Raw genomic sequence first — 20,788 nt, forward strand, 5'->3', positions numbered from 1 at the left:
ATTCCCCAGGAGGAGTGTGGAGACGAGAGGGCAGCGAGCACGGGGTGCTCAGACACTGAGGAGCGGAGACAAAGAACACTAACACTGGCAAGAGGACATGTCAGAGTCGGGAACGCACTGGGGATTTATTGTTGTTTGGATTATTTTGCATCACTGTAAATAAACGCACTGACCTCATCAAAGAGTCCAGCATTTGGGTCCTCCTTCCCCTCATCATAGTCTGCCACGCAGGCCGTGACAGAAAAGCCCACTAAAAGAACGCCCACCAGACCAAAGCAATGGTTTTGACTTGATCAGCATTAACCCCGCCCCCTGACTTTGATGGGTGAAGCTGACAAATAAAATGTATTTATGAACAGCGATGCAGGGCCAGGAGTAGCAACGTGAATTAAATAAATACATCATTAAATAATTCATTAAATGTGTCAGTAAAATAATCAAAATAGAAAACAAACCAATAATTGATTAAATATGTAATTAACTCATTTGAATTGTATATAAACAAATAATGAAACATTTTAAATGAAATTAACTGATAATTCATTATTAATATATTTCTTTAATTGACTATGTACATTTTTAAATTAATTACTGAAATAATTAATTCATTAGTGATGTATTAATTTAATACAACCATAAAATACCATAAAATTGCTAATTTACTCAAAATCTATTTAAAACATCAATATTAAAGGTTAAATTATGATAATGAATACATGCAACTATAACTGATGACAGAAAAATGAGGATTTCTTAAGCTGAAGCCAAAGTGCTGACTCATTTTTCATGTTACTCTCAAATGTTTTCCTTAATAACAAGAACATAATTACACTTTAGCCACAAGAGGGCAGCAGCATTAATACAAGTCACGTGTATATAAAGGTACAGTGATTATATTACAGTGATTTTGACAAAAACAAAACAGTTGATGGCAGTGTGTTTTTCCATGACAGAATAATTACGCACACCCCACTTTGCAGTTATTTATTGTAAAAAATGTTTGGAATCATGTATGATTTCCGTTCCACTTTGTGTTGGTCTTTCACGTGGAATTCCAATAAAACTGATTCATGTTTGTGCTGTAATGTGACAAAATGTGGGAAAGTTCAAGGGGGCCGAATACTTTTGCAAGCCACTGTAAAGTTCACTATCAGTAACATCATAGCACCACCCAGCTGTATAGAAACTCCGTCATGCTAGCTAGTACACAGTATGAGTTATTGTAACTGACTGTAAAAAGTCAGCACAAGGAAAATAAACTCCACCTAAACTTGATTTATATCTGACCCAGACAGACTGCAGGTCATAACTTCTTACCTGAAGTTCAGTTCACCTGACACTCGGACCGGCGGCCGCCTCGGGTCTCTGCTCCTCCTGCCTCCCCTTTCCCTCATCCACCTGCTGCCTCTGTGGAAGCTCCGCCATAGCCACCACCAAACAACTGACTTATTTTTACACATCGACCAGCATCCGGCCAATCCGCCATCTTTCATTGTTTATACCGTTACAAAAAAATAAAAAAACATCATCAGCCCATAAAAATGAAAAATCACCATCGGTATGCCCGATGGCCAGTCCAGCTATGGTCGTGCCATCAGTTAACCCTTCACGTGGCAGCTGTGACACGCGTGCCCAGGGTTGCCGACCCCTGCTCTAAAGCATCTGATTTGGATTCCTGAGATCAAATATATTTTCCTTTGTGTTTGTTTTCTTCCCATTTGTGGCTTTAATGTAGTGTTATATCCTGTTTGTTTGCTTCCATCTGTATACATGTCCAGATTCACTGTTATGTTTCTATTCTTACATTGCTGTGTGATCACTGTTCCCTCTGCTGACTGATGTGACCTTTTGTATCTCACACTGATACTTGTCATATTTGTATCTGCGCCTAAAAGATAAAAAGTTTTCCATGCTAAAACACAGCTCCACCTCCTGCAGTTCTCCCTCTGAACCACTAGATGTCTCTGTTATCTAAATGAAGACGTGCAGCACAGCAACCACAGCAGCACTCAGATCACACGTGTCCTGTTATTATGTATAAAAGCATGAAACAGGTGAGACAGGTGGGATCAATATTAATGTTGTGGAAATATATGAAAAAGCAACAGAAGAGTGAAAACATTTCCTGTTTCTAGAAAGATCTTTCAGCTCACAGCTGCTCACAGACTGTATTTACAAGTGACAAACTGCAACTCTACAGTACATCTACAGTATATATCAAATATATTCTGTATTCAAATCTATTGAGTGATGTTTGAAAGTCTTTCCAGGTGAGTTTGATCCAGGAGGGTCTGAAGCCAGAGTCAGACAGAGACTGTGCAGAGACTGTAGAAGGACAGAGCAGCAGCAGAGCAGTCCAGATACACTGATGATCCTCTGTCAGATCCAGAGGGACACACAGGGATGATGCTGGACTCTACATTGTGTCTGACAGTGAAGCTGTTCTCAGAGCAGTTCACTCTGCAGCACTGACAGTCATCTGCACTTCTTCTCATTCCTCTGTCAGTCACTGCTGGATGAAGCTCTCCTCTCCACCTCCCAGTAACATGGCCCAGTCAGAGCGTCTCTACACACAAGCTGCTGCTGCTTCAACCTCTCTGGATCATCAGGACACAGCTCCTCCTCTCTCAGCACACACACCGTCCTGTTTACCATCATCACCTCCACCTGCAGAGAGAAGAAGGAAGAGCAGAGGAGATAAACGAGTGTTTCCAGAGACTCTTCATCAGCTGTCAGTCAGTGATGCAGCACATCCAGTATAAAGAGCAGCAGGGACTTCAGTGCTGGGACTGTACTAGGACTCATTGTTGCTTCACTTTTTCTAATCTTTGGATTTTTATTGAAGTTGATGAAAATGTTTTTCCCTCCTAGTTTGAGTTTGGACTTTCATTCATTAGAAGAACCTTGGTGTGTCCACTCTGAGCTCTGTAGGAACCCCAACAACAAGCCCAACAATCCAGATGGACGGTTCCAGCTGTTAACTGGAGGAATTCCATCCAAACATCTGCTCTCACTAAATTCTTCCTCACCTACAGACTGTGTTCTTCACTGCTTTAAACTTGGAAATGAATGCAGTCATTGGTCTGCGTGCTGCTTTGTTCAGAGAGCTGATTGGCTGTTGACAGTGTTTGATCAGAGCGTGTCAGCCGTTACCATGGTGACCATAAAGGTCAGAAACAGGAAGTGTTTGTGTCCAATCCTGAAGCCTGTCACCATTCTCCTCTCACAGCTTCACTGAGAAGCTGCAGCTTTACAGGAAACACTGGATCTTTGTTTCATACTGACTGTGTTTAGTACAATACTGCTGACAGCACCACCCACTCACTCCATCACTCTACTTACAGCAGAGTCTCCAGTCTGTAGTCTGGACTCTGCTGAAGATCAGACAGCTGCTTCACATCTGGATCCTTCAGGTTGTTTCTCCACAGGTGCAGCTCTCTCAGATGGGAGGGGTTGGACTTCAGTGCTGCTGCCAGATAATCACAGCTGATCTCTGACAAACCACAGAAACCCAATCTGTATAAAGAATGAAAGATGTAAGTTTATTAGACAAAGTGTGAGCTTGAAATCATTCAGTGTTTCATCATCTGTTCAGAGCTGAAGAAGGTTCAGAATGTAGAAGTTTAGAAAATGGAAACTCCAAACAGCTGAAGCCAACAGGAAGCAGCTTCAAACAGGAAACTGTGCAGAGTTTCAGACTATATGTCCTGATGCAGCCAGTTGGATTTTGGAGATTTGAATCTCTGTTCTGTGACTAAGTCCTTGAATCATTTCTTCCAGTTGGTCCAACAAGACAGACTAAGTGTTGGACATGTGTTGTGGCTCCATTAGGGGAGCTTCTAAATGTGATGTGATGGCCCCTCTGGGTCTGTCAGGTCACAGCACTGAAGAGAGCTCAAACTGGGCACACAGTTGTTCCAGTCTGGACCAAAGACTCTATACTGGGACTGAGGGACTGCTTTGACTGCACCCACTGGGACTTTTTAAAGGCTCATGTTCTCACTTAGATCATCGATTTCTACTTACATTTCTTTCTGGGAAAAATGGGGATTACTTTGGAAACAGGAAGTATTTTCCCCAATAAGCAGCCCTGGATTAGTAAATCACTCCAACATGTTCTCAGGCAGAAGAAGCTGTCTTGTTATGAGGGAGAGAAGAAAAAGATGGAGGCACAGAAACTTGTTGAAAGAGTGATAGGTTTGTAACATAAACCTATTCGCTGGAACGTTAAGGACAATCTGCTACGCAGCAAAAGCAAGACTCAAGGCACCAAAGTTCTCTGGTTACTCATGCATGAGGGAGACCTGGCTGGAGCCAAGCGTCGTTCCACCACTTGACCACTGTCAGACTCTCAGCCAGGTTTCCTCACAGCACTCCTTTTATTGTGGTTACATGAATATGCATAGGGTCATTAACATATAACATCTTACATAGGTATACATGTGAACAAAGAATACTGTGTGTGTGTGTGTGTGTGTGTGTGTGTGTGTGTGTGTGTGTGTGTGTGTGTGTGTGTGTGTGTGTGTGTGTGTGTGTGTGGGGACTGCTGATCAAAGGGTCAAACATCCTTGGTCAGGAAGAGGGTAGCCTCCCCCTCACCCTAGATGGTTCATCCTAGATAACACGGTGAGGAAGTCCTGCAGTTCATCTAAACAAAGAGCACCTAGACTAGAACAGACGTAGCTACGTTAATCCTACCATAAAACAATAAGACACGGTATGACCTCTCATGCTCCCAAAGTGCTGTCTAATACACACAAAGTTTGCAGACTATCAAGGATCAAAACCTCTACCAATCTACAACTAATTACAAAACTCTAAGCATATATAAGTAAATATTTCTAAGCATAAATGACAATCAACAATACAAATCTAACATTGAGAGATAAAGCAGCTAAAATCAGGTGTAAAAGTAAAGCAGAGGATGAGCTGAATAAAGGACACTCAAGGCTGGTTTGGAAAGGAATGAAGTCCATGGTGGGGATGCAGGACAAGGAGCAAAGATGAATGTGATGCTGAATCAGCAGAAGACTTGGACTCATTTGATTCCAGCTTTGATATCATTGATTTCAATGAAGAGCTTTGTGATTGTAGCAAAGGGCTGGTAGCTCTGAGAGTCCCACTGATGAGGTGTTTGTGTGGAAATCTCTTAGTGGGACCAAAGAGAGAAAAAGCCCTGGTCCTGATGCTGTGGGAGGGAAATGATTGAAGTGTGCTGTGAGGAACTGACTGGGAGATTTTCACACATTTTCCAGTCCTCCTTGGAACAACAGGAAGTTCCCAGCATATGGAAACAAAGGTTAAGTGTCCTATGGCACTCAGTGATGATGGTGCTGTGGCCCCACCACCTCCACCTCTTTGTAAAGGAACTAACTGTAATCTGAAGCTTCAAATGGAACTAAGACTTCCTCCACTAGGTGGCAGTGTCTGATGAGAAAGTGTTAGTGGAGCTGGCCTGGAGTCAGAAACAGGAAGATGCAGGATTTGGACTGAAATGGGGAAAAGTGGTTGGCACTAGTGCCTTAAAGCAAGAAGGTTGTAGGTTGAAGCTTGTTGGCCTTTCTGTGGAGGTTGGATGTTCTCCCACAGTCCAATGAAATGCTGCTTAGGTTCATTGGTGCTTCTAAATTGGCTGTAGGTGTGGATGTGAGAGAGTGCTTCTCTGTCTCTCTCTGTTGGCCCTGTGATGGACTGCTCACCTGTGCAGGTGGACCACGCCTCTTGCCCTATGACAGCTAGGGCACAGGCTGCAGCCCTGTGAGCCTAAGCTGAATAAACAGTTAGCAAAAATGATCCATAGATGGCCTGAAATCCCCCAGTTAGCAGTTTGGTAGATAGCTATGACATGCTAATCCCATCCAGCAGCTGTATTCTACCTGTAAGCTGATCCCTGCTGAGCCAAAGCACTTTTTCATATACAAATTACAACCTTTAATAGAAACCTATTGGTCAGCATCTTATTAGCCTGCTGTTAGCTTCATTCCACAGAAAACTGAGAGAAACTAACAGAGTTGATAAAGAATAAAGAGAAATGTGCTGATTTAAAGCCTTTGAAGTGCTTCAGATGATCTCTGTCCACTTCTGTCCACTCATTCATTCATGTAAGCTTTCTAATGCAGCTTTGATCTTCACAGTCTGCTTCATGAAACTCATTCTAACCCTGAATGTCAGAGTGTTCCTCCTTCTCTTTCCCATCATTCATGCTGGCAGTGGAGGAGATTTGGATGTTGGACTGTGTTTTGGATGATGTGTGTATGTTTGTGTTGGACTGCTGTCTGTAAAGCAAACGCACATTTTGCTTTGGATTTCAGTGTCAGACAGACTTTAAGGTGGAATGAAGAGTTGGAGAGTTTCACAGTGAATTATCCAGTGGAGGATTTTTCTTCTTCTTTGAAGGTTTGAAATGTGAACATTGTTCTGCTGCAGTCAATGGACTAAACCAGAGAAGAAGAAAACAGACTTTACCATGAAGATCCTCAGTGTGGATCAGTATAATATCAGCCTGATGTCTGCAGTTTAGTGTCAGCACAACTTTCACATCATATTCATCTCAGCACAACTAAAACATGCTGACTGACCCCAGAGTTTCAAGTCCACATCCTGGACTCTCCAGGAAACCACACAGATGCTTCACTCCTGAATCCTGCAGCTTGTTGTTCCTGCTCAGGTGCAGCTCTCTCAGATGGGAGGGGTTGGACTTCAGTGCTGCTGCCAGATAATCACAGCTGATCTCTGACAAACCACAGTCCCTCAATCTGTATAAAGAATGAAAGATGTAAGTTTATTAGACAAAGTGTGAGCTTGAAATCATTCAGTGTTTCATCATCTGTTGAGAGCTGAAGAAGGTTCAGAATGTAGACGTTTAGAAAATGGAAACTCCAAACAGCTGACAGAGTTCATACGCCTTTGTCAGGGTCAAATTCAAGCAAGACCATGTGAAAATTAAAACACATCATCCTAGGTGAACTTAAACACCTTTGTTCCCCTTTTGTTAAGACATAGAAAAGTACACCACACAAAAATACTGCAAAAGGAAACGGTCGCCTTATATACATAGTGTATAAACTCAAAATGCACATTTCACTTCAAATTAAGATTAAGGCTTTGAACAGATCACATAGTTCAGTTCAACATATAAGACTTTAAGAATGCACAAGCATCTACTTAAAATCTATTTAATTTATCATCCATGATATTATTTTGTACAATTCCAATGTATTTTGTTCATCTCCCTTAAATAAACAGGCAGTCTTAAAGTATGAAATATTCATATACAAACACATATAAATGTGTGTACTGTCTCAGTGGCTGATAGTACCCCACAGGCCTCAGTGTGAGCTTGAAGACATTTATAATGTTTAAGTAGTTTAATGTGCAGGTGCTGACGATAAACACATTTTGAATGAAAGCCGGGGAACTTTGGTAGCACAGAAACAAGTGGCTATTCTTTGTGACTATATGGATCACTCACAATACCATTATTTCACACAAAGGCACCAAATTAATACTCAAAAAAGCTGCAGCAATACACACAAATATAAACAGTACTTGGTGACAACTTTGCTTTTAGCCTTTAACCCTTCTTGACTACTTTTGATGTGGCCTCTATATTTTACCTTTAAAAACAGTTTATCTTGCCAATCTGTTATTTTCTCATTTTGACCAACTGTATCAGCACAATTTATCTAAATTCAGACAAAATTTAAAATACACGTAGAAAGTGATATTTTGACTGTAAAAACCACACACATGTTTAACGAATCATCTTCATAACTTGAAATGCAAATAGAGATTGTACATTTTTAAAAATACGCACACGTTTTGCAAACAACAAAGTTATATGGTACTATTTACCAAAAAATGCAGCCAAGGCTCAGACGTTTTTCATATAATCATTTCAAACTATTTACAGAACAATCAGGTGTCAAACAATAGTTTGTGTCACTCTAACACATATGAGAACAGCACAGGGATAAACCTGCAGGTCTGACAGCAGGTGTGTCACTCAGCGTTTACACTGCAATCTGCCTTTGTTGGCTTTAAGGCAGCAACTGTGACGATCACTAGTAGAACTGACACACAAAACAAAACAACAGCTACACACTAAATACACAAGACAACAAACTAACTTGAGACCAAACACGGTAAACGTCACAAATCTCTCACGTATCAAAACTCTCTCTCTCTTTCGCTCACTCGCTCTCTCTTGCCGGTCACTCCTAAAACTTCCCCCTTTTGCTAAACAACCAAATGTCATGTTTCCATATCATTTTTGATTGGTCGACATGGTACATTTTCCCACCTATAGGGCTTTGGAGCGTGATGTCACGGGAGATGGGCCATGCCCCCTTCCGCCATGACAGTAGGCCAGCCAAAGGATACCATTTCAGCTATGGATCGTACGTGTTGTGTTGTCGGTTGCAATGTTAGATCACACGATCGTGAAGGCAAGAAGCTGGATAACGGGCTCTCTTTTCATCGTTTTCCATCCTGGAGGCAACGTGAGGGATCCCATGTATCCGATATTACTAAACAAAGACGTCAGGCTTGGATTGCAGCGGTGAGACGAGCGGATATCGAGTTCTCTGCAATCCCCAGCTTTTTGTTGGTTTGCTCACGGCATTTTCTTTCCGGTGAGTTCTAAATTAATTCATATCACTCTTGAAAGGCTTTTAGTGTTATTTTCAACGTGCTGAGGTCATAGATAATGAGATAAAACATGCTAATGTGTGATGCTGCAGAACCACATCATGTCGACTGAGTAGCTTATGATTTGGCATTATTGCAGGCAAACCAGCATATGAAATGGATGTAACAAATCCAGACTGGGCACCAACACTGCACATGGGGCATGACGACATACCTGTATCAGACTCGGACCGGCACTCAAGGCGTACGCAACGGAAGCGAAAAAGAGCACCCATCGGAGGTAAACAACCCCCCCCCCTCTAAAAACATACTAAATTGCTATCACTGTACACTAATCCGCACATAACTTCCAGATGAATCACACACCTGTCATTGGAATATTGGTGTACATTTACCTTATGTCTAATTTTATCTTACAGGCTTTCGTTATGCAGCTGCAGAGTCTGAAGGTGTGCCCCGTGCAGAAGTGATTGATGAAGATCTGACAGAAGACCAACAGCAAAATCACAATGTCATGGAGGCAGTGGACAGCAGTTGTGTTGGACAAGTGGAGGTTGAGGTAGCAGCTGCAAATGTGGATATACTGAAGAAATGTAAACCTTTTAAAATGATGACAGATTACAAACTCTCAGCTGTGTCTGTAATCAAACCTCTGTAACTTTGCTTCACTTCAGCAGCATCAGCTCATGTTCACATGTTGATTCATGGTTTGCTTCAGTTTTTGATGGACTGCAGAATATTTTGAAGGTTATCTGCTATAAAAAGCCAGAACAGGAAAATCTGCTTCATGTGTTTCTGTTTGATCCTCAGTGACTTTGACACAAAGGCCTCTGCTGTGATGATCACACCTCTGATCAAGTCTCACAGTGTCAGCTTTGTTTTTATACATATGGATATGTGCTGATAAATGATCAGAGTTATAATATTTCCCACTGTCTGTTGTGTGCCGTGACCTTTGACCTGCTAAAGACAGTCAGCTGTGGATTATTCATTGTTGTGTCTGATACTTAGAACTGTGAGGAAGAACACTACACAGTTAATCAGGGTCCCCTCTCTCTGAATCAGGAAAGGTGGGCAGGCCGCGTGTGGGCCGCGGGCCATACGTTGAGTCTCACTGTTTGAAATGTGAACATTGTTCTGCTGCAGTCAATGGACTAAACCAGAGAAGAAGAAAACAGACTTTACCATGAAGATCCTCAGTGTGGATCAGTATAATATCAGCCTGATGTCTGCAGTTTAGTGTCAGCACAACTTTCACATCATATTCATCTCAGCACAACTAAAACATGCTGACTGACCTCAGAGTTTCAAGTCCACATCCTGGACTCTCCAGGAAACCACACAGATGCTTCACTCCTGAATCCTGCAGCTTGTTGTTGGAGCTCAGCTCCAGCTGTCTCAGATGGGAGGGGTTGGACTTCAGTGCTGCTGCCAGATAATCACAGCTGATCTCTGACAAACCACAGCCCCTCAATCTGTATAAAGAATGAAAGATGTAAGTTTATTAGACAAAGTGTGAGCTTGAAATCATTCAGTGTTTCATCATCTGTTCAGAGCTGAAGAAGGTTCAGAATGTAGAAGTTTAGAAAATGGAAACTCCAAACAGCTGAAGCCAACAGGAAGCAGCTTCAAACAAACACAACAAGAGAAAAAACTCTGAATGTTTCACATTAAAGTCGTACATTTATCACAAAGCTCAATTATGTGACAGACATTTCATCCCATGTCAGTTTGGCCTCATCCTGGGCCGGATTATCCAGCACACACTCTGACCACAGGCCCAGGGGCCACGCACAGCTGGGCTCCATCCAAGAGACAGCAAACAAACCAACACAATAATAAAAAGCACCATGTGATCTTCTTACATCTTCAAGACAAACATAGTAAAAACATGAGCATATTTGTTTCCTGATAAAATGATGTGACAGGTAGAACAGAGTAAAGTGGTGGTGTTACTGTTAAGTCTAATTGTTGAATGTTGCCATTGTGTTTCTTAAATTTGTACAGTCTTAGTTCAAGCAGTAGGATCAAAGCCATTCCTTTGATCCTGACCACCTCTCCAACCTCTCTGTGCTGGGGGAGGTTTTATTGTAGATACATCCTATCTGAAAGATCTGTTTCTTTTGATGTAAGCTTCCTGGGTTTATGACCCTTTGGTCAGCAGGAGGTAACACACACACACACACACACACACACACACACACACACACACACACACACATACAGTGCCTTGTCTATGTAACCAAAGGGGGGTTGCAAGGGGAGGTGCTTTGTAAACTATTGTTTGAAGATTGTCAATAAAAGGCAGCGAGAGGAGGCCACCATTGGGGTCATTGTCGTGCTGGACACAGACGAGGCCTCCCTTGCGCAAGTAATGGATCGATCGACTGTCTTGTTTTCTTCATGATGAATAAGTCTCTAGAATTAGCGGGGTTTGTGGAAACACAGACCCAACATTTATTTGGTCCTTCGGAGCCGGAGCCTAACACATTGCATCCACCGAGGAGAGGGAGAGGACGCCACCGCAACGTCTGGGATGATTGACGTAAAGCCCTGGTGTTTTTGGCTTGCCACCAGGCCGGGAAGTTTGCTCCTGACCTCCCCTCGGGATGGATGACGATTGACGGGATCCAGAGGCTCTTCCCATGAACGTAAACAAACAGTGAGTACAGAAGGCCTTAGAGAGCGGCTACGGGCTGTGCGTTAAACGTGAGTCCGGGAGCGCGCTAGCCGCGTGAGAGAGACGCAGGCTTCTCCGCCATTTGGGGCGTAGAGAGTTCTCCGCCATTTGGGGCGTGGAGATAACCTAGGTTCGGCGTCTCCGCCGTGAAGGAGTCCGGAATCTCCGCCATTTGGGGCGTTAGAGAGTGTCCGAAGGTTGAATTCTCCGCCATATGGGGCGTTTGAGAGTTTTCAACAGAGAGCGCTAGCTGTGCGTGCAGACGCAAGCGATAGGCCTATGTTGTGTGTGTGTGCGGGCCAGACGTGGTCTGCGTGAGTGTGGCTGATTGTTAATGGAGAATAAAATGTGTAAGTCTGCCTTAGAAGGAGATTTAAAATTTATGGAGAAATTTTTACCAGGCAGCACGCAGTATGTAGGTTGTTGGCGTAAGAAATGTGGATTTGAAGGGACATTAGTGGAAGTTCAGTGTAAAATGCTGGTAGAAAGAATAGCTGTAAGTGTAGCTGGTAAAACAGGTAAAGCGAAGCAGAGGAAGGAATTGCAGTTAGCAATTGCTAAGTTGTGGCTGGAGCAGGTTCAGAAGAGGAGAGAAGCAAGAATGTTAGCAGAAAGTAGAGCCAGAGAAGAGCGTGAGAGAGCAGAGGCTGAGTATGGAGAGACATTGGGAGAAGCATTGAGTCCAAGACAGACTGGGCAGGGTAGGAAACAGAAAGTAAAGTTAGTGAACACAAACGTTACAACTACATATCCATCCCTGACACAAAACAAACAAACAAACAAAAAAAATATATGGTGTTTCTGTAACAGAGTGTGAAGATGAAGAAAGTTTTTCTCCTGATCCAGTCCGTGAGTGTGTCTGACGTCATGGTGTGTGTGAAAGGTATCCAGCTGGGGCAGACGTGATTCTGCAGGTCACCTGCCCAGTGGACAAAAAGAAATAAAATAGTTGTGTGGATGAATGATAGCACGAAGAGTGTTTGGTGTTTCTAAGTCTGAAACAGCTGTAATGCTATTTTCTGTTTTGGAGAAAAGTACAGTTAAAGAAAAAAAAACAGAGAGAGATGTGTGTTGTTTTAAGCAGTGATGAGAATAATGAAAGTGTGATGAGAGAAGAACACAAAAACATACTGAAAATGCATTAACTATACTAACCCTACATGCATTTACACATAAATGATACTCATGAAGACCAGACAGCATCTTAAGCATGAGATTCTGTTTGTCATCTTGTCCAAGTCACTAGTAAGATGAAAGTGATACATAGACTAGTGGACTGAATATTATAGGAGGACAGATGGTTGCATCATAGATGAGTGGTCTTAAATGAGTGAGCTGAGTGAGCTGATTGTGAGTTTCTGGTGTGTGAAGAAGTTTTTTACCATGGCACACATTTAGTTACATGAGAACTAAAACTTATTATGTGCTAAGACAACAGGGTTATGCTGTATGTTGTGTGTATGGCTGATTGGATGAATGTTTGAGATTAAACTGGCTGTTTGATTTGTCTTTTGTTATTTAAGTTGAGCCTGCCAATTGGGTTGTGACGATTTATCCCCCTGGCATGAAGAACACGTGTCATGACTTAAACAAGGCCTTTCTTTCCTTTGATTTCCTTTATTTTCTTTCTTTTATTTTGTTACTTTCATGGTGCACTGAAAGTTTTGTTTGATGATCTCTGTTTGAGCACGATCAGAATCGAAGCGTCGTCGAGAAAACTGTTGCAAAGTGAGCTTCTCCAAAATTAAAATGGGCTCAGGAGAAATCCACTTATTTGAGACAAGTTCCTGTCCAAAAGGATTCAGCGAGAAAATCCAGTCTAAATTATTTTTCTTTTTGAAATGACGTTGTTTTGCTGAGCGTGGAAACGGATGCGACGATAATTTCCACAATTAGCAAAAGAAGGAATCACTGAGTGAATGAGTAAGAGTTTTAAAATAAATGGGAAACTGACTGACTGACAAAAGCTGACAAGACTGACTGACTTAACACCATTGTGTGAAGTCAACCCCCACCTGACAAAGGTGTGGATGTGTCTCTGTGTGTGTCTCTGTTGCAGGAGCAGAAGGAGACCACAGGAGGAAACTTGGGTCACATGACTATGTGAACTCTGAAAATTTAACCTTTTTAGTTTAAATTCTATGTCTGTGAATTTACCATGTGTGTGTCATTCACTACCTTGTGTTGCTCACAGAGATTACTGTGAGAAAGTGTGTACACACCTGCGCAGCGCTAACATTTACATTTCTCTTTACAGCAGATGGTTAATCATGTGATTTGATCATGTGGTTTACAGCAGGACACAACTTAATGATGTTTCTCTACCACAGGATTACTGAGATTTTGTATGAAGAGAACTGTAGTTACAGGCTATATGTTGATGATGAAATTACACTGTGTTTTTGAGAGAATGTTACAGGGAAGAAATGAATGCAGTGTGAGACATACTGTGATGAGACCATTGTTACTTTTTCCACAGCGAGTGTTAACTTTATGACTTTTCACAGCTCCTCTGGAATCTGGATGGCCGACACCTGACAACCGGGATGAACCTTGTGTTTGGCTAATGTTGTTTTTCTTTAAGAGTGCTTGTAAAGGATTCAGCACAGACAGACGAGTGACAATTGAACAGATGTGCAGTGGTTACAGAATAGTTACATCGGGGCCCATTATCTGACCACACTGTTGGGCTCATGGTGAGTAACAAACTTAAGGGACGTCACTGATTACAATGTGGAATGACGGTGAGATGTTAAATAATTTGGAACAAATTATGGGAAAAGTAGGAGTTTAATGAGTTTAGAATAAACCTGCAATGATACTTGTCTCTGTGATGCTGAATACTTTATTACTCTTATGATCTATAGTTGGTTGCAAATGTGAAGTTGTTTTAATTTTAAGACTTTGTCTTCTAGGATACAGGAGCTGGGAGCTAAACAAGCTGAACATTTCAATGCTGACTAATGTTTTTACACAGGGTTACAGCTTGGAGTGAAGCTGCTCCAAGGGACAAACCTTGGAGATTGTTTTAGGGAGACTGTGCAACACTCTTGTACATGTCTCATTGGGGAGTTGACACATGGCGAAAGCCGTGTGGCGAGAGGAGTGTCATTTTTTAATTTGTAGATATCGTGAGGTGCCATGACGAGAAGGAGTGACTGAGAGGATCGTCCACAAGATGGAAGCTGAGGCCAGGAGAGAGTTTTCAGGAGGATCGGAGATCACCTTCAGCACAGAGAGCTGTGTTACTGGTCTTCCAAAGGATCGTCACGAGGAGACTTTGCACAGCAAATCTTAAATAAGATGAAAGAGTTTCGACATTGACGTTAAGGAAGACAACTAAGCTGTTTGCGTGTCGAGGAGCCTGTGCCATCACTAGGGAAGTCTCAAATGTCCCAGGAATGGGTGGACCAAAGACCAGCTTTCCAGAGTCATTATTTTGTTTTAGGAGTTTTATTTTTCATTTTGTTAGACATGGCACAGTTGAAAGTAAAAGAAGACCACTCTAATTTGTCATGTGTTGTCATATTTTGATATATTTGATTACTTTTCATTGGTTATATTATATCGGGTAAAAATCACCCGGCATTAGTGATCGTGTTACTATTTATAGCGATAGTGTTCTAGGGTTAAATCTTCAGCAGCGTTGGAAAATGGAACCTGAGGGAGCGTGCCAAGCTCCAGAAAGTGACAGCGCAGAGGAGGTCCAGCGATGGACTTGTGGTTCTGTGAACAGCACAAATGCCAGGTGACTGTAAAATAACTAACAGCACTTTTTCCACAAGTGAAGCCAGTAACTTACTATCCTAAAAGATTAGCTCTAGTTGCTCGTGCTTTACCTCCATGCGTGAGATCAGTATGTGCAGCAGTTTAAGCTGTACAATGTTTCAATAGTTTATTTCACCTTTTGACATTGTTAGTTCCACACGAGGTAGATGTCTACTACTGCAGACTAAACTTACATTTCTGACACCTACAAGACACTTGTCTTTAATGTTACTCTCACAACCACACATATTGCCATAAAGTGGTGCACAATTCTGAATCTGTCCAACCCTTTTTGCCAACGGAGGAGGGCACTTCTCATGAGTGTAGAGAGCGCGAGGAGAAGAAGTGTAAGCTGAGGGATGACTTAATAGATGTGCCACTCGTTGAGGGAAAGGTTTGGTTTGCTGATGGTTTGAGTTTTACAACAGCAGAGGGACAGACTAGAACACGTTTTACTGTAGCAGACAGTGAGAGAGAGTTATCTATGTAGGACAACTAGCATGTTTCATATTTGCTTGAGCAGCAGAGATGCTAGCTTTAACGGAAGTGTGTAAAGCTGTAGAGAGACAATATACACTGATAGGCAGTATACATTTGCTACTGTACATTTCTTTGTAGTGCAGTGAGTGAGACGAGGTGTGACAACCTCTACAGGGAAACCTGCAGAACACACCAAACTCTTGCAAAATCTGCTGGAGGCAGTGTTATTAACCAGTAGAATTGCCGTTTGTAAATGTGCAGCACACATGTGAGGGAAAGATCCAGTTGCATTAGGGAAAGTTTTTGCAGATAAGATCACAAAAGAAGCAGCTGTAGTTAAACATGGTGTTAACCTTTTATCAGTACAGCATCAGCAGACATGCAGGCCCACTCACCTACAGCAGGAAAACAGTTGTGACTTACAGAGGGAGCAAGCTTGCAGGATGATGTTTTTTATCTGTGTGATAAACCAGTACTGCCTGATAATTTGTATAAGACTGCTGCTATTTTGAGCCATTGGCTTTGCCATGTCTCAAACAGGAGGGAAATGAGCAGTCGTTATACTCATTCTAGGATTATTAAATACTTTTTAAAAAAAAAAACTTTTGCAGGCAGAGAGAACTAATGGAATAGTAAAGTTAAGATTTAGGAAGACAGGCAGGACATGGTTAGACTGTATAGAATAAGTACATGAGGATTACTCCAACAGAGAATGGTCTGACTCTTTGAGATTACACATGTTAGAGCATTTAGAGTTCCAGTCTTCTGTAGTGATGATAGAAAAGCAGAAGAGAGAGCGTATTAGCAGATTAGATGCTTGAAAATGTTTAAAAGTAAAGTAGTCATGAGAACAAATGATCTGCCAGATGATTCTGTTTCTCCGCAGGAGCAGAGTCTGAAGTCTGGAGATTGGATGTTGATAAGGCCATGGAGAGGAAGTGCTGGTCCAGTCCATGGTGGGAAGGTTCCTATCGGATGCTGCTGACGACGACCACAGCAGTGAAGATTGCTGGAAGGAACACTTGGATATATCAAGCGCACTGCAAGAAGGTGACACACATCCAGGCCAGCTCGGAGTAAGTGGCAGGAAGACCGGGAACAAAGGGGGGGGGAAAGCCTCCAGGGCCCCTCGTCTCAATCCGGTGAAGAAACCAACTGAGCCACAGGTACTCATCAGAATGGCTGGGAATGTGCTGTGCATCTTCTTGTGCCTGTGGACCCTGAGTGGGATGACAGGGAGCGCACTGGAACAGAGCAAACCACACCCAGTACCAGCATGGGTTTTCAACAACTACTGGTGGCAGTTTAAGAACACAACCGCTCACATAAAGAATGAGACCAATGGTTATGCTTGTGATGCCACTGGCTACACATTCTTCTGGACTGTGGCCCTATAGCATCACTGAGAGCGAGGCAGTTTGTCTGGTTGCTTTAGCAACACATCCGGGAACACTGCCAACTTTTCAACTGCTCTGAACCTGAATGGAAGGTTGATTCACCAGTAGCTGGGAAGGTGAACTGCTCTGGTGAGACAGACCTGCTCGTCTGACTCAAAGAATATGACTTGTTGCAGGACATTGAACAGCTAAACGAACTGGAAACAGGCCAATTGCCTATGTGTATGAAGGACAATGGATTAGCCCAAGTTGGAGATCAACCATGGAACATGGCAACATCACCTATTCTTTTGTCTTCTGCAAGAAGGATGTAAACAGAGAAGCCTTTTGTCTACATTACATCATGAACACTTGAGGTTTCGAGCCAAGAAGTTCAAAACAGCTTGATCCAATTTCCTTTACAAAGCTTTTTCTGTGGTGACAACAGGACAGGAGAAGAGTTGTAAATGCAGATAATTCACCAGCTGACTCTAACCCCCACAGGATGCCTACAGTGAAAAGATTTGGGGGGTTGATAGGAGTCATAAAGAAGGGTGTTGACCAGGCTGCAGCTTTGAAGTTAGCTGAGAGCCATATGGACAAACAATAAAGTCAACTGATGCGTTTAAATACCTATGTCTGTATACAGTTGGATTGTAGTGACATATGATTTTTGAGAATGATGATTCTTCTTGTTTGACCTTTGACATTCAGTTGTTTACTTGAAGAAATACATAATGAATTGCACGACAGGAGTAGATCCGCCACAAGGCTGGATAGCTTGGTTACCGTCTGGTCCTTGGTGGCATCTTCTTTTGAAAAAATTAATTCCTGTTTTTGGACTGTTGATACTGATTTGCTTATGTATAGGATGTAGTTTACTGTGTATGAATGAAATCTATACTGACACTGTCCAAACAAAGGGTGCATAAGTTGAAATTTAAGAACAATGACAAAAAGGAGGGAAATGTTAAGTCTAATTGTTGAATGTTGCCATTGTGTTTCTTAAATTTGTACAGTCTTAGTTTAAGCAGTAGGATCAAAGCCATCCCTTTGATCCTGGCCACCTCTCCAACCACTCTGTGCTGGGGGAGGTTTTATTGTAGATACATCCTATCTGAAAGATCTGTTTCTTTTGATGTAAACTTCCTGGGTTTATGACCCTTTGGTCAGCAGGAGGTAACACACACACACACACACACACACACACTTACATACAGTGCCTTGTCTATGTAACCAAAGGGGGGTTGCAAGGGGAGGTGCTTTGTAAACTATTGTTTGAAGATTGTCAATAAAAGGCAGCGAGAGGAGGCCACCATTGGGGTCATTGTCGTGCTGGACACAGACGAGGCCTCCCTTGTGCAAGTAATGGATCGATCGACTGTCTTGTTTTCTTCATGATGAATAAGTCTCTAGAATTAGCGGGGCTTGTGGAAACACAGACCCAACAGTTACAGCCTTTCTCCCCTCTGCTGCCGAGGCTGTTAGTCTCTCCCAAACTCAGCTACAGGACTTCCAAATGAATGAAAGCAGCAGAAGTGGCTTTACAAATGAAAGAGGAAGAGGAGAAGAAGAGGAGAGGGAGGCCACCCTGACCATCACTCCAGCTGAAAACATCACACTTCCATTAAAGTTGGTGAGAAAATGTTGAGCAGGATGAGCTGCTGGCTAATCTGGAGGCTGTAGCAGCAGCTCACAGTCACAGTGGATTTCCACTCATGAAAAAGCTCTGGCTGCTTCATTTCTCATCTCATATCAGAGACTTTAAAGCTTCACTGAAGCTGTACAGTGATGCTTCCATATTCCAGTGAGGCCTCCATAATGATTTCAGCTGTTCTGTACACACACTGTGTGCCCTGTATGGCTCAAAGTCTCTGCAGCCTGTTTTTATCTGCTATCATCAGATCTTCATCATCCTCATTCACATCCCTCACACACTCTACAGCCTCATCAGCACTGACTTCATCTTCACTGACTGATGGAGCACAACATGAACCTGTGGTGGCTGAAACACTGTCCTGTCAAACATCTCCCCGTCACCACTCCACTTCTGTCAGCCTTTAAATGAACCCTGCTCAAGTCTGTCACTTCTGTTTGGAGCCAAAAGGAAAAACTGTTGTTCAGTCGTTTGGAAAGACAACATTTCTGAAAGCACTCAAACTTCTTCACATTTGTCTTCAGACACATCCTGAACATTTAGGAACTAAAGAAAGTTTCAAACATCAAAGACCTGAAATATAGAAAAACAACAACAGCCGCAGTCAGTGAACTCACCTCAGAGTCTCCAGTCGACAGTTTGGACTCTCCAGTCCAGCACACAGAAGCTTCACACCTGAATCCCGGAGGTTGTAGTTGTAACTCATGTCCAGCTGTGTCAGATGGGAGGGGTTGGACTTCAGAGCTGAGGCCACAACTTCACAGTGAGACTCTGAGAGTAGACACTCAGTCAGTCTGTGATGATAGAAAATATAAAATGTGTTATTATAAAAGCAGAAAATCTGCATTATAAACACAGACTGAATGTATATGAAGACAAAACAGAGTGAGGTCATAATCTGATGAATCTGCTCTTCACATCTGTGCTTCAGCTCCTCTTACTGTGTTTGACATGACACAACGATTGAGTCTCTCTCAGACCTGCAGACTTTTAATGAGAATCTTTGTTTGGCTTTAATCTGCAGATGAAGGAGGAAGATGGTGTCACATTTAGGCTTCCATAATGTCCACAGTCTGTCACTGAGATCTGATCCAGAGTCAGAGTGAAGACACACATTTGGACTGTTTCCTGTTTTGACTCCAGAACATTTTGAATGAGTTCAGCTCAGTGAAGAGTTCCAGCTGGAAAGATGATCTCTGTTTGCTACCTGCTGTCAGGTACGACTGTTCACGTCCACACGCAGGAAAAACCTGCTGACTGTTACCAAACGGAGCAGAAATCTCATCACTGGACAATAATGATGAATGAACTCAGAGCTGCTGATATCAGATCTGATCTCAGGGGAACTAAACACAGAAATGATTGGCTCATTTTAGCTTTCTGAGCCATTATCTGCTGGTGTGTCGCTAGTTGGCAGAAAATGATTTGTATTCCTGTTCAGGGCTTCAGTGTTTATGAGTCCAGATCCAGGTGACAGCAAGTCAAAATGATGTTACCTGTCTGTGTCCAGCAGCAGCCTGTATTCACTTTGAATATTGTTATAACCTGACATGGATCAGTTTGTCTTTGATTGGTTTGTAAATGTCACTGTTTCCATTGGACCTGAGTGACGTACAAAGACAGAGAGGGAGAGAAAGGAGAGAGAGGATGGAGACAGCAAAGAGAGAGCAAACACAAACAGGTGAGAGTGGACAGGTGACCAAGGTCAGCAACCAATCAGAGAGCTTCTGTTTGACCCACAGTCACTGATGATGACTGCACATAACCAAGCAGTGTGTTACTCTGATATCAAATATGGATCCTGCTCTTATAATAATGATCATCAGATGATATTATTGTGTTATTTTGTAGCTGAATACAATGTTTGTGTGATTATCAGTGAAAGAAGCAGTGAGGAGGATGGAGAGAGAGAGAGGACAGAGGGTGAAGTTAGAAACACTAAAAGGATTTTTCATGGATTTCATGGATGATTTGAGTGATTTCCAGCAGGACACTTAAACATGTCAGTGGACGTCCTAAAGAACATATTCACTGATATGAAACGTGTCATTGAACAGGATTAATATCAGTGGAAACATGGTGGAAACAGCTGTGACTGCATGGATGTGACACACTTCAAATCTGTTCTCCACTCTTGGATTTGGGATCCATGGAGTTGCTGCTGAGTCTGTACAATAA

The 20,788-nt window shown here is 42.4% G+C and overlaps 1 protein-coding gene across 2 annotated transcripts in view; it reads right to left on the reverse strand.

Moving 5' to 3' along the window:
* LOC146634600 (protein NLRC3-like) overlaps positions 1-20,788 on the reverse strand; it is a 720,577-nt gene that overhangs the window by 683,827 nt on the left and 15,962 nt on the right. For both annotated transcript variants that reach the window (XM_085377952.1, XM_085377961.1), the window contains 2 exons: positions 19,228-19,404; positions 6,579-6,755 (listed from right to left, as the gene is read on the reverse strand). In XM_085377952.1, coding sequence (XP_085234078.1) covers positions 6,579-6,755; positions 19,228-19,404 — 354 coding nt within the window. The remainder of the gene's footprint in view (positions 1-6,578; positions 6,756-19,227; positions 19,405-20,788) is intronic.

Source organism: Diplotaxodon limnothrissa, linkage group LG3 (genome assembly GCF_057381915.1).
Source record: "Diplotaxodon limnothrissa isolate DT_005_m linkage group LG3, D_limnothrissa_male_GT1.1, whole genome shotgun sequence".
Classification (NCBI taxonomy): Eukaryota; Metazoa; Chordata; class Actinopteri; order Cichliformes; family Cichlidae; genus Diplotaxodon; species Diplotaxodon limnothrissa.